We start from the raw sequence: 13,895 nt of genomic DNA on the forward strand, positions 1-13,895 counted from the left end.
CAATAGCTCAGAGAGCAATGCAGCTGTTTTGTATATGCAAATAGCTGCATTTTTCTCAGAGCTTTTAGCTGGTGTCCCTCTGAGAACTGCCAGCGGGATACCAGCTGAAAAAACGCTATCAGCGTGCGGTGCCGATAAGAGTCATCAGTGATTTGTAGCTGGCTAGAAATCAGCGATGAACGAATAGTGCACGAACAGTGCACGATGGCCGCGCGTTCAGACGCGATTATTGCTCAAAAGATGTATAAATGGGCCTTTAGCCAACTGTATCACAGCTGATCCATTAGAGAAGGTCAACTGACATCACTGCTGCAGCCCTGCCTCTTTTGGGAAGGGGTTCCTAATAGGCTAGATAAAGGCCAACAACTGAAGGACACAGTACCACCATGAACAAGCCCCAACATATGTAGAAATAGTCTTACAGTGTCACAAGTGTCCATAGCATTAATGTAGCAAAGAAATCTTCCCTGAAGACGAACCCCTTAATTAAACTAGATTTACTGCGGCAGCATTTAAGTTCCATCAGTCTAAGTATAGTTAGCACCATCTTGAGAGGACCTCCCATCCAGAGGACCATTTTTCAATGACATCTTATGTGGTCTAAAAGACATTTTCCTTTACACTAAGCTGTAGCAGGGAACACTGGACAGCACATTATATTATATTAGGATCAATACTTCGTTTGCATAATAATTAGTATGTAGACAAAGGACGGAAATGAGTAAGGATTAGCATTCATTTTTTATAGTTCTCTGTACACACAGGATGGGAAGGACCAACCCCGGGATTAGTTTTGCAAGAAGAATTATTAGATGCAGGATTCATTATTAATGCAGTGCAGTCTTTCGCTCAGCTATTAAATATTTATAGTTTAGGGAAGTTTTACTTATGATATATAAACCAGTATAAAATGTAATTTTATATATATATATATATATATATATATATATACACATACATACATACATACACACACACACACACACTACCGTTCAAAAGTTTGGGGTCACCCAAACAATTTTGTGTTTTCCATGAAAAGTCACACTTATTCACCACCATGCGTTGTGAAATGAATAGAAAATAGAGTCAAGACATTGACAAGGTTAGAAATAATGATTTGTATTTGAAATAACATTGTTTTTACATCAAACTTTGCTTTCGTCAAAGAATCCTCCTTTTGCAGCAATTACAGCATTGCACACCTTTGACATTCTAGCTGTTAATTTGTTGAGGTAAGCTTGTGAAATTGCACCCCACGCTTCTAGAAGCATCTCCCACAAGTTGGATTGGTTGGATGGGCACTTCTGGCGTACCATACGGTCAAGCTGCTCCCACAACAGCTCAATGGGGTTGAGATCTGGTGACTGCGCTGGCCACTCCATTACCGATAGAATACCAGCTGCCTGCTTCTGCTGTAAATAGTTCTTGCACAATTTGGAGGTGTGTTTAGGGTCATTGTCCTGTTGTAGGATGAAATTGGTTCCAATCAAGCGCTGTCCACTGGGTATGGCATGGCGTTGCAAAATGGAGTGATAGCCTTCCTTATTCAGAATCCCTTTTACCCTGTACAAATCTCTCACCTTACCAGCACCAAAGCAACCCCAGACCATCACATTACCTCCACCATGCTTAACAGATGGCGTCAGGCATTCTTCCAGCATCTTTTCATTTGTTCTGCGTCTCACAAACGTTCTTCTTTGTGATCCAAACTCCTCAAACTTGGATTCATCCGTCCACAACACTTTTTTCCAGTCTTCCTCTGTCCAGTGTCTGTGTTCTTTTGCCCATCTTAATCTTTTTCTTTTATTGGCCAGTCTCAGATATGGCTTTTTCTTTGCCACTCTGCCCTGAAGCCCAAAATCCCGCAGCCGCCTCTTCACTGTAGATGTTGACACTGGTGTTTTGCGGGTACTATTTAATGAAGATGCCAGTTGGGTACCTGTGAGGCGTCTGTTTCTCAAACTAGATACTCTAATGTGCTTATCTTCTTGCTTAGTTGTGCAACGCGGCCTCCCACTTCTTTTTCTACTCTGATTAGAGCCTGTTTGTGCTGTCCTCTGAAGGGAGTAGTACACACCGTTGTAGGAAATCTTCAATTTCTTAGCAATTTCTCGCATGGAATAGCTTTCATTTCTAAGAACAAGAATAGACTGTCGAGTTTCAGATGAAAGTTCTCTTTTTCTGGCCATTTTGAGCGTTTAATTGACCCCACAAATGTGATGCTCCAGAAACTCAATCTGCTCACAGGAAGGTCAGTTTTGTAGCTTCTGTAACGAGCTAGACTGTTTTCAGATGTGTGAACATGATTGCACAAGGGTTTTCTAATCATCGATTAGCCTTCTGAGCCAATGAGCAAACACATTGTACCATTTGAACACTGGAGTGATAGTTGCTGGAAATGGGCCTCTATTCACCTTTGTAGATATTGCACAAAAAAACAGGCATTTGCAGCTAGAATAGTCATTTACCACATTAGCAATGTATAGAGTGCATTTGTTTAAAGTTAGGACTAGTTTAAAGTTATCTTCATTGAAAAGTACAGTGCTTTCCTTCAAAAATAAGGACATTTCAATGTGACCCCAAACTTTTGAACGGTAGCGTATATATATATATATATATATATATATATCCAAAAATAGGATCTACCCCAAAAATAAGCACTAGCCTGATTATTCAGGATTTTTGGGGAGGCTTGAAATAAGCCCTACACCAAAAATAAGCCCTAGTTTCATTACATTAAGGGAAAAAAGAGAAAGGGAACACATTACATCGCCAGCTCGGTCCAGGTCCCTCCTGCTGCTCCCCGGCGCGGTTCCTGCAATCCTCAGCTGCCCACACAAGATCCCTTCCTGGTTATAGGATTCATAAATCCCACCTTCTGGGTGGATAAATCCCATAACCAGGAAGTAATCCTTCTTAAAGCAAGTTGCAGAATGAAAGCAGTTATCCAATTGGCTGTTATGTGCGACCAACTGTGGCAACTTCTTTTATCTGCATTTGTTTTTGGCTGTGTGATGTCACAGCCTTGGGCCGGTTTCAGACAAGCGTATTGTGACAATTCCATAATATGGATCCGTATTGTGGATGTGTCACAGAGGATATTACAACCGTATGTCATCAGTATTTCAGGGTCAAATCACTCAAGGGGCAACACCCCACAACTCGGTTTTTATTACATTTTGCGCATTTGTAATACCCCATTTACAATGACAGATTATTGCTTAAACGAAAGTCTATAGTAGCTAAGTAGCTACTATAGAGCTATGCAGGCAGAGCAGAACACCGCCGCTATCACTCGGCGAACAATACAGCTGTTTTGCATAAGCAAACAGCTGTAGTGTTCTCCACACTTACTGCCCATGCTCCGCTGTGAATTCACAGAACACAGGCAGAAAGAATCATATCAGCACAGCCAGCTGTGATGTCAGCAGAGCAGGCTGTTAACAGCTGATCGCTCAATTCAAGAAAACTTGATTCTTTTGAGCGAATTTTAAGTGATTCTCGTGTCTAAATCAGCCTTTAGTTTAAAGAAAATAAAAATCTCAATTTTCAGATCTATCAGGTCAAGAAATACACAGAGGGTCAATTTCCTGAATGTCACCCAGAACCATAATTTTCCATCATTCATCTCTCTGACACTATTGGGTGTAGGAAGATATGCGAGGGGTCATTGTCTTCTAATATGCAGATTTGTAACATATTCTTCCTAACACTGCAGCTCCAATACAAGTTAAAGTAAAATTGGAACAAAACCTTTCAACATTATTTTAGGAACTGAGCCACTCCAGAGAGAAAGCTGAAAAACTATATATAAATGCCCCATACAATGAAGCTTCTTACCCCCCCAAAAAATGGGAAAGAGTTCTTAGTAGTTTCTGAGAAAATATTCTAGATGCTGACCAATGCTATACTGACAACAGTTTCAGAAGTATCAAAAATGACCAAATACCCCTAAACACGCTTCAGATCACAAATTGGGTGAAGAATCTGCTGTTGGACATACAAATTGCTCAGGTAAAAAATTATTAGCGTAATTTCTGGCTTGTGTAAAGCCCCTTTTACACGGGACGACCGTTGGGCACTTCAAAGCCCGACAGCCCAGCGATGATCGCACTTGTGCTGGTACACAGGAGTGATCATCGCTCAGTGACTGGATTTGGACAGGGATCATTCATAGATGAACGGCGGCCGGTTTACACAGACCGATGCAGCTGTAGACTAAAGAAAATACTTAGCCTGGGGTCACATAGGGTGGATTTGCCGCAGAATTTCGCTGCGGCAAATCCGCCTGCACCCGATAATCCCGGGATTAGCCAGCCATGTGGATAAGATTTGTTAAACGCACGAGGCACGGAATCAGTCGCGGCAAAGCTGGCGCTGTGGCACGAATTCCCAGGATGCAGCATGTCCATTCTTTTTTTTCCCCTGCAGCGACCGTGCTCTCCTCTATGGGAGAGCCGGCCGCAACAGAAAAGCATGCGGCGAAGCCGCTCCAAAACCCTACGTTCTTTGGGTTTTGAAGCTGTGCTTTCTCGGTGGAAATATTGCGGTTTTTCGCTGTGGCAAAACCGAGAGATTTCTGCCAAGAATATGACCCGTGTGACCCCAGCCTAAGTCTGCATGAAAGATCCAATCAGCAGTTTTTTTCGCTGATTGGTCTTTCAATGCATGCATTCACACAGCACAATTACTGTGCAAGACATTCAATCTAAGGAGTGATTTGCATGATAAACAATTGTGACGTGTAAAGGGGCTTATCTCTTCCACAGAGCCTCAGCCAAGGATACGTTACTAGGTAGTAGGCTGTAGTTATTGCCTGCCACTTTTGATGGGATTGTGGGACAATTAATCACAGGGAATCACTCGTCAGTTTAATTAATTATGGATTATTTTATTGTCAAAAGGTGAAGAATTTTTGTTTTCTCTCAAAAAAATACAAGGAACACGTTTCGGAAATTTTGCGGTAAGAAATGTCATCGTATGGGGCAGGTATTATCTCAGCTCTCAGTTCCAAAAAAAAAAAAAAATTTAAAATAATTTTGCTCTAATTTTTTTAAAACTGCTATTGGAATTACAGTAAAATTATTATATCTCTGCATATTATTACGAAGAGGCGGACACGTCGCACATCTTTCTGCGCACAAATAGTTTCTGAGAAGTTAACTATCAAAAATTGTTTTCTGTGACCTTTGAAAAATAGTCCCCGTGACCCGATGGGTCTGAAAACTGAGATTTTATGTACATTCTAGTAACAAACAAATGTGCAAAGTGGTGTAAACATTGGAGATGGTTGGGTGTTACCCCTTGGGGTATTTGTCCTGGAAGGAGCCTTCATCACTATTTCATCTATATTTCTCCTTATTGTTTTTATATTTAACTGGGAAACTAGTGATCAGTATTTGGCAGAAACACAAAAACAGCTCATGCTGCATATAAGGAAAAAAAAAGTGTTGTCTTATCTTGGGATGGGGAGCGGTTTCATACGCATGCCATCTATGAAATAGAGCGGGGGAATTTAATTTTTAAAAAAGTCACATTGGGCATGTGGGTGTGATACATGGGCACGCGCAGCCTTACGTCGTCTCTGCTGGCAGAGCCCTCGTTTACAAACTTTGGGAAAAAACACTGCATGGAGACCTGCGTTGGCTTACCGATATATATGTGGACAGGAGCCCTTAGTGTATGGTCACACGGGGCCGGTCCACTGAGTTTACAGTATCAGGGTGCATTCAGACGACCGTATATTGGCCAGGTATTCACGCCGGCTGATATACGGCGTCTCTGCAGGGGGAGGAGGCTGGAAGAACCGGGAGCAGTACTCTGAGCTCCTGCCCCCTCTCTGCCCCTCTGAACTATTTGCAATGAGAGGAGGCAGGACGGGGGTGGGGCTAAATTCCAGGAATTAGCTCCACCCCCATCCCACCTCTCCTCATTGCAAATAGTGCAGGGGGGGGCGGGAGCTCAGAGCACTGCTCCCGACTCTTCCAGCCTCCTCCCCCTGCAGAGAGAGACGCCGTATATCGGCCGGGTGTGAAAACCCAGCCGATATACGGTCGTCTGAATGCGCCCTTACTTTTATGTTGCCGCATTCCAAGAGCCCAAACATTTTTATTTTCCCATGAACTGAGCTCTGTTACGGCTTGTTATTTGTTTTTTCTGTGGAAGGAGCTCTAGTCTTCATTGATTCTGTTTTTGATTACTTTTTATGTCATTTTTGATCACTTTTTTTTATTCCCTTTTTTCTGAAAGCAAGATTAACAAAACCTGCACTTCTGCCTTTTTTTTTACGTCATATACCATGTGGTATAAATAACATAAATCAATTCCATAGGTCAGTGCGATTATGTTGATACCAAACGCGTAGCTTTTTTTTGCAACTTTCTCACACTTTTTTTGTTAAATCTATTTTTTTCTATTGCCACATTCAAAGACCTCAAATATTTTTTTCGCAGCAACGGTGCCGTGCGATATTTTTTTTTTTCTGTGAGGGAAGAGTTGTATTTTTTAATGCTACCATTTGCTGAGCTAGATCAGTGTTCCCCAACTCCAGTCCTCAGGGACCCCAACAGGTCATGTTTTCAGGATATCCTATAGCAGCACCACCCATGGCAATGTCTGAGGCACTGACAATAATTACATCACCTGTGAAATACTAAGGGAAACCCTGAAAACATGACCTGTTGGGGGTCCCTGAGGACTGGAGTTGAGAAACACTGATCTAGATGACTTGTTAATGGCAAATACAATCAATGAGCTATCCTCAGGATAAGTCATCAATAGTTGATCAACTGGTGTCCACCGTTTGGGACCCCGGATGATCAGCGGATCAGGCGCACCGCTATCAGTGCTACAGTATATAGGGTTTTGGAGCGGAAGCTGCTGCTCCGACCCCTGTGTAGAGGTCAGCGCTTGTAATTGCAGGTGGAGATGTCACGAATTTTCAACAGGAGCTGTGGCAGCAATTACAAGTGCCGTCCACTACACAGGGGTCGGAGCAGCAGCTTCCGCTCCAAAACCCTATGCATTGTTGTGCAGATTTTCCGTGTGGAGTAATCCGCCCCCCGCGGACCTACCTTTACGTGGGCGGTCTGTGCACCCCAGTAGAGCCCTCCAGCTTCCATGCTGTATGTGGTTTTAAGATAGGAAAAAAGTACAGGCACCAAAGAATATACAAGAAAGTTCCCAGACATGCCCCCTAAGGAGAAGCTGCCGAGGGCGGCAGCCATAACGTGCTGAGCCATGTAACTAACTGCACAGAGAAGCCCTGAGCCAGCAGATACCATACAACACCAGTCAGCACTCACCTGGGACAGCCATGAAGCAGGGAGGCCTCTATCTACCCCTAGAACCAGAGGCGGGAAGCGTCCTAGCTGCAGGAACTCAACACACTCTACCTCCGTTTCCGGGAGACTAGTTTAGACGGTGCACAGTGGACAAGTCCAAGAAAAAGGGGGATACTTATGTTGGAAAAGGCTTTGTTGTTTTGTTCTGTGATGATAAATCACGTATTATTGCTTATTTCAGCTAAGTAAATATAGATAATTTGTACATTTACTTCTGTTTTGCCCGCTGATGTAAAGAAGCGTCAGCGAGACTCCCCCTACTTCTTCCGCAGTGGTACACCCCGCAGTGTCAGGCTGCACGCGCTGGTTTGTTTTGAACGAGCTGAAGGAAAATGAGTAACATCTACATCCAGGAGCCGCCTACTAACGGCAAGGTACAGGGGGGGACCATTTGGGAAGAGAGGGGGTGTCGTGTGTGTATGTGTGTGTTGGGGGGGGGGGTGTTACCATGGTAATAACTTGTAGTCACTGTCGCCTCTGCTATATATATATATACTGCACAGTGGGGGGACCCCTGGCCGTTCTCTCCATGTGCTGGCCGTACTAATAGGCCGTATGGAAGGAGCCCTCTGGCCAAGGCCGGGCTCACACAGGCGTATGCTCACTGCATATTACATGATGCATGTGGGGGGGGGGAAAATTGCTGCATGTGCTATTTTTCACATATTATGCACGCCAAGGTAGTGTGTGGGGATTGGCGGCGGGCACAGCATTGCATGCTGGCACGCATCTCATTCCGGTTGTGTAAGGCCGGCTGCACTCCACTTGTTCAAGAATTGGCCATTATTTCCTATGGGTGCGTTTAAAAAATCTCATCGCACCCGCAGACCATGTGCTTTGCATGTAAGTGCAGTGCTTGGGGTATTTTTTTAACTACTGAGACATGCAGTTTTTCCGCACTCGTGAGAGGCGCACCTACTCTGCAATGTGATGCGTTTTTTTTCCACTGAACTGCATCGTAATTGCAGCAAAAGCCAGTGCGCTTTAGGTCTGATTTTCTCGGACCGCTATGGTGCCCGTCCGTGTAAATGGGGGTCCTGACATCCCACATCTCCAAACCAGGCAGCCAACTGCTGCTGGATATTTTGATATCGCTGCTGTGGTTATATGATACTGACAACGGCCCTCCTGCTGCAACAGCAGGGATTGCTGCTAGTAATGATCCCTGCTATTAACCCCTTGTGTGCTGCAATCGGTGTTGATTACATCATGTAGGGTTGTACAGGGCTCTCCCTCTGTGATGTCATCAGCCCTTTGCTATGTAATCGTCAAGGGCCAATGGGTTGTCATGTCAACCGGACACCAGACAATGACATCTGGGTCTGCCATGGCCTATGACCGCTGTTATTAGAGATAATAGAAGTACTGTAATGTACTACAGTGAACATAGCAGCGTAAGTTCAAGTGCCTTAAAGGGATATAAAGAATGTAAAAAATCTCACATATAAAACAACCCCCCCCCCCTTTGTTTAAAAAAAAACCTGTAACGACCCATGCAATATAGTGAGTAAACTTTTTATCCTGCACAGCAAACACTGTAAAAGAATAAAAAAACTTAAAAACTGAGCCAAAATGCTGTTTTTATTCAATTTAAAAAAGCTATATGATCACCAAAATGGCGCCAATAAAAACTACAGCTCGTCACGTAAAAAAACAAGCCCTCACAGAGCTCCGTCCAGGGAAGAATAAAAAAAGTTATGGAACTTTGAATGCAGCTGTGCAAACAAAAAGGAGTTTTGACAAAAAAAAAGGTTTTCATTGCGCAAAAGAGGAAAAACACTATAAAAAAAATAGCAACCCACAGAAAAAATGTATTGTGTCATCCATGCTGCATGATGAAAAAAATGGCAATGGCAGAACTGATGTCTTTTTCTCTCTGCCCTAATCTAAATTCTACAATAATATGTGTACCCAAAGGTTGTACCAATAAGAATACACCTCGCCACACAACAAAGAAGCCCTCGTGTGGCCATGTGGACGGAAGAATAAAAAAGTTATGGCTTTTGAAAGTCTAGATGAAAATACCAAAAAAAGGTCTTTAGCTCCAAAATTGGGCGCTCGGAACTGCTGACAGGTTCCCTATTAAGAAATCTCATCCACGTACTCCGTAAAAAAAAATCTACACCATAAATTAACCTGTTGTGCAGATTTTGATGAGCATGGGTCTCATAATTCTGCGTTTTTACTGCTGGGGTCTATGAAGGCTGGCGGCAGACTGGATACACTTTCCTGCAGAGCAGGCACATGCTGTCAGCGGCACAAATACACTGATACATCATCAATAGTATTCTCCCTGGAAAACCCCTTTAAGGTGCTTTTACACGCGACGATTGTCGTTCCGATTCCCGTGATCCATCGGGAATCTGAGCAATTATGGTTTTGTGTAAATGCATGCAGCGGCTGGACGACGAACAAGAACTAATTCGCTTCTCGCTTGTCATTCAGAATCTGCATCCATAAACCTGAATGATGTACCGTTCCGTGTAAACAGGCCATCGCTCACTTATAAATGACTGCCCGCTTACTGTGAATGGAGGCGGGTGGTCTGGAACGATCCCGTCCGCTCCGCCGCCATTCACTAGCGATGCTCATTCCCGGGTAAAAGCACAAGAACGATTATTGCTGGGATGACCTGTCCGGCATCTGTGCCCAACAGATCGCCCCGTGTAAAAGCGCCCTTAGATGTAATGCTCACAGTTTGGGGATGTCATGTGATGTGTCAGACAGTGTCATGGCTTCTATCATAAATATTGTACAGAGTGGCCATGAACCTGGCGACAGGATCCCTTTAATGACTGCCATTACTTATGTTGCACAAATGATACTATCCTAGTGTTCCGATGCAGTAAAGCAAGTGACCCCATCCTTACAAGACTGACCTCAGCAGTCAGCAGGCCATGGGTGAAGGTCCTCTGCTCCAGATTACAATGTGTTCTGATGCCTCAGGATTCCATGAATTGTCCCACTAAAACACATTCCATGTAAAACAATGCAGTAAAGTTACTTCTAAAGTACAGACTTTGTGCCTGTTTTGTCATTAAGCGCTAAAATTTACACATTAATTTATTATTCCTGAATTCTAGGTTTTAATGAAAACAACAGCTGGAGAGATTGACATTGAATTATGGTCCAAAGAAGCTCCTAAAGCAAGTAGAAACTTCGTTCAACTTTGTTTAGAAGGTAAGAAAGATCACGGTGAGATAGACGAATATGATGCAGACACTTGATGGAAGAAGTACTGAAATCAGCAATAATCAAAATATGGTTCCTTCTGATTTGGAGTCACCTTTGTTAACCCCTTAGTGACCAAGCCTGTTTGCGCCTTACTGACCAGACCAAATTTTGGAAATCTGACGTGTCACTTTGACATAGCATAACTCCGTAAAGGTTTTGCTTATCCAAGTGATTCTGACATTGTTTTTTTTGCCACATATTGTACTTCATTTAGGTGGTGAAAATAGTCCGATAGAATTTGTGTATATTTATTAAAAGCGGCAAAATTGGTAAAATTTTGAAAAAAATTTCATTTTTCACATTTTCAACTGCGATATCTCAAATATATGCAAACATACTGTACAAATTCTTGATAAGATATATATTTCCATCTGTTTACTTTATTCTGGATGCACATTAGAAAAAGTTCAGTTTTTTTTAACCATTTAAGAGACGTGCAAATTTAACATTGATTTTCAGCATTTTGAGTAACACTTTATTTTCCGGCACCAAGCCAAGATTACAAAGGCTCATGAGTGTCAGAATGATAGATACCCCCACAAATGACCCTATTATAAAAACTACACCCCTTAATGTATTCAATGAGGGGGTCGTGAGTATTTTTACCTCACAGATTTTTTTCAGGAATTAATGCAAATAGGAGAAGAAAAAATAAAATAAAATTTCATGTTTTTGCAAATATGTCATTTTAAAGATGGGATTTTTTTTCTATAATGCACATGAAAATGCGTATTTGCACATAAAATGGATACCCCCGTTTTGTCCTGTGTTCACAAACATACCCAGTGTAGCCCTAATCTTCTGTCTATATGCACAACGGGGCCCAAACCGAAAAGAGCAGACGGTGACTTTCAGAACAGTCATTTTGCTTGAAGGCGATTTCAGCCCCATTGCCCAATTGTAGAGCCCTTGATGTACCAAAACGATATAGAACCCCCACAAATGACCCCATTTTGAAAACTAGACCCCTTGACGAATTCCTCTAGAGGTGTACTGTGTATTTTTGACCCCACGGTTTTTGAATGAATCTAAGCAAAGCAGAAGGAGAAAATTACGATTTTTATTTTTTTGGCAATCGTGTCACTTTTAAACCCGTTTTTTTTGTACAGCACACATAGGGATGAAGACTTTCACCCCAAAATAGATACCCCCGTTTGTCCCATTTTCAGAAACATACCCATTGTGGCCCTAAAATTACGTCCGTATTCACAACGGGGCCCAAAACTAAAGGAGCAGCCGGTGGCTTTTAGAACAGACATTTTGCGTGAAGGCGTTTTAGGCCCCATTGCCCACTTGTAGAACTCTTGAGCGGCCAAAACGACAGAGGACCCCCACAATTGACCCCATTTTGAAAACTAGACCACTTAACGCATACACCTAGGGGTGTACTGTATATTTTAACCCCACAGTTTTTGAATGAATCTGAGTAAAGCAGATGGAAAAACTTACGATTTTAATTTTTTTGGCAGTTGTGTCATTTTAAAAACATTTTTTTTGTACAGCGTACATAAGAATGAAAAAGTTCAAAATGGATACCCCTTTTGTCCCGTTTTCAGAGACCTACTCATTGTGGCCTTGATATTATGTCTGTATGCACAATGGGGCTCAAAAGGAAAGGCGCATCAAATTTCAACTGTGTCTTAAATTTTACGTAATCGCCATTATCTATTGGATAACGGCGATCACGTGACCGGGGACCGCTCACTGCGGCCCTCGGTCACTGCTCCAGGCTCTTGGCTACATTTAGTAGCCAGGAGCAAGGCGACTTTGAATTTCCAGGGCCCTCAACAGCTTTTGCGCTTGCGTCCGCCATTTTGCTAATGGGCACATGCGCCAAAGTTGGGGAAAGGTCCGTGGATAAAGATCCCGTCGGGGGACATCGCCAGAGGCCTTAGGTAAGTAATTTCACCTCCCCTCACGAATCTGATCTGTGATTGGAGGTGAAATTTTCACTTTTTTTACTTTTACGTGATCGCTGTTTTCAATTGGAAAACGGCGATCACGTGACCAGGAACCGCGTTTTGCGGGCCCCGGTGAAATCTCCAGACTCTTGGCTACATTTGGTATCCAGGAGCAGGGAGATTTTAAATTACCCTGGCAATCTGCGCCTTTTGCACATGCGTCCGCCATCTTGGCGGCGGGCGCGTGCGCAGAAGCCGTGGTGAAGTCCACGGATAAATGCGGTGCCTTTAGGTACGTTATTTCATCTCCCCTCACGGATATGATCCGTGAGGGGAGATGAAACTTAAACTTTTTTTCCTTTTTTTTTTAACTTTTTTTTTTTAAACTTCCATTGGATAGCAGCGATCATGTGACCGGGAACCGCATACAGCGGCTCCCGGTGACATCCCTCTGCTCTCGGCTACACATGGGAGCCGGGAGCAGAAGGATTTTTAAATTTCCCAGGCCGCGCGCGCCTTCTGAGTGCGCGCCCGACGTATGACGTCTGGCGCGCATGCGCAGTAGGCGCTGACGGGACATGGAGGCTGGGACACCGCCGATCATCGGGGCAAAGGCGGGTGAGTACTTTCAGCTGCCCCGATGGATCCGATCCACCGGGGCAGCTTTATCTTTCACTTTTTAAAAACTTTTTACTAACTTTTATATGATCGCCGTCATTCGGTAAATGCCGGCGATCATGTGACCGGGGGAGGGGACCCGCGGCCCGGAATGGCAGCTCCAGGTTGCCGGCTACCTCCGGGAGCCGGCAGCATGGAGCTGTCATGTCCTCAGCTTGCAGGGCCTTAATCTCTGCAGGAAACATATTTCTACGTCCTCAGGGAATAAGGCTCAGCAAGTGAGGACGTAAAAAGTCTATGTGCCGGTCGTTAAGGGGTTAAGGCCCTCTACTGAAGTGATTGTACCATCTTGATAATAACTTTAACTATGGTCTATTGGGCCATAAAGATGGAAGTCCCTTTAAACTCCAGACACAATCTAAAGAGTACTACCGTGTTTCCCCAAAAAATAAGACCCTATCATATTAATTTTCGCCCCAAAAGAGGCACAGGGTCTTATTTTCGGGAGGTGTCTTATACTCACCTAGCAGACGGCAACTGGGTCACTCCCGCTGGGCTGCGGTGCTCCAGCAGGCTTCCGTGCAGTCCTCAATGCCGACGGAGAATCTCATCCTGGTGATGGGGGTTTGAATACCCCACCTCCAGCAAGCAATTGCTCTGATTGGTTCAAGAGCACTGCCTCAGCCAATCAGAGCCAGCGCTTGATGAACCAATCACAGCCATTTAATGATGTAATTCAATGAATGGCTGTGATTGCTTCAAGAGCACCGCCTCAGCTAATCAGAGATGGCGCTCAATG

General features: G+C 43.7%; 2 protein-coding genes across 2 annotated transcripts in view; one reads left to right on the forward strand and one right to left on the reverse strand.

The window, feature by feature from the left end:
- The window catches only part of SREK1IP1 (SREK1 interacting protein 1), a 36,997-nt gene extending 29,581 nt beyond the window's left edge, over positions 1-7,416 (reverse strand). Inside the window, exon 1 of the mRNA XM_066602792.1 lies at positions 7,305-7,416. Coding sequence (XP_066458889.1) covers positions 7,305-7,317 — 13 coding nt within the window. The 5' untranslated portion in view covers positions 7,318-7,416. The remainder of the gene's footprint in view (positions 1-7,304) is intronic.
- A 93-nt stretch (positions 7,417-7,509) lies between these two features.
- The window catches only part of CWC27 (CWC27 spliceosome associated cyclophilin), a 181,149-nt gene continuing 174,763 nt past the window's right edge, over positions 7,510-13,895 (forward strand). The window contains exons 1-2 of the mRNA XM_066602791.1: positions 7,510-7,717; positions 10,427-10,523. Of these exons, the coding sequence (XP_066458888.1) occupies positions 7,676-7,717; positions 10,427-10,523 (139 nt within the window). The 5' untranslated portion in view covers positions 7,510-7,675. The remainder of the gene's footprint in view (positions 7,718-10,426; positions 10,524-13,895) is intronic.

Source organism: Eleutherodactylus coqui, chromosome 5 (genome assembly GCF_035609145.1).
Source record: "Eleutherodactylus coqui strain aEleCoq1 chromosome 5, aEleCoq1.hap1, whole genome shotgun sequence".
Lineage (NCBI taxonomy): Eukaryota > Metazoa > Chordata > Amphibia > Anura > Eleutherodactylidae > Eleutherodactylus > Eleutherodactylus coqui.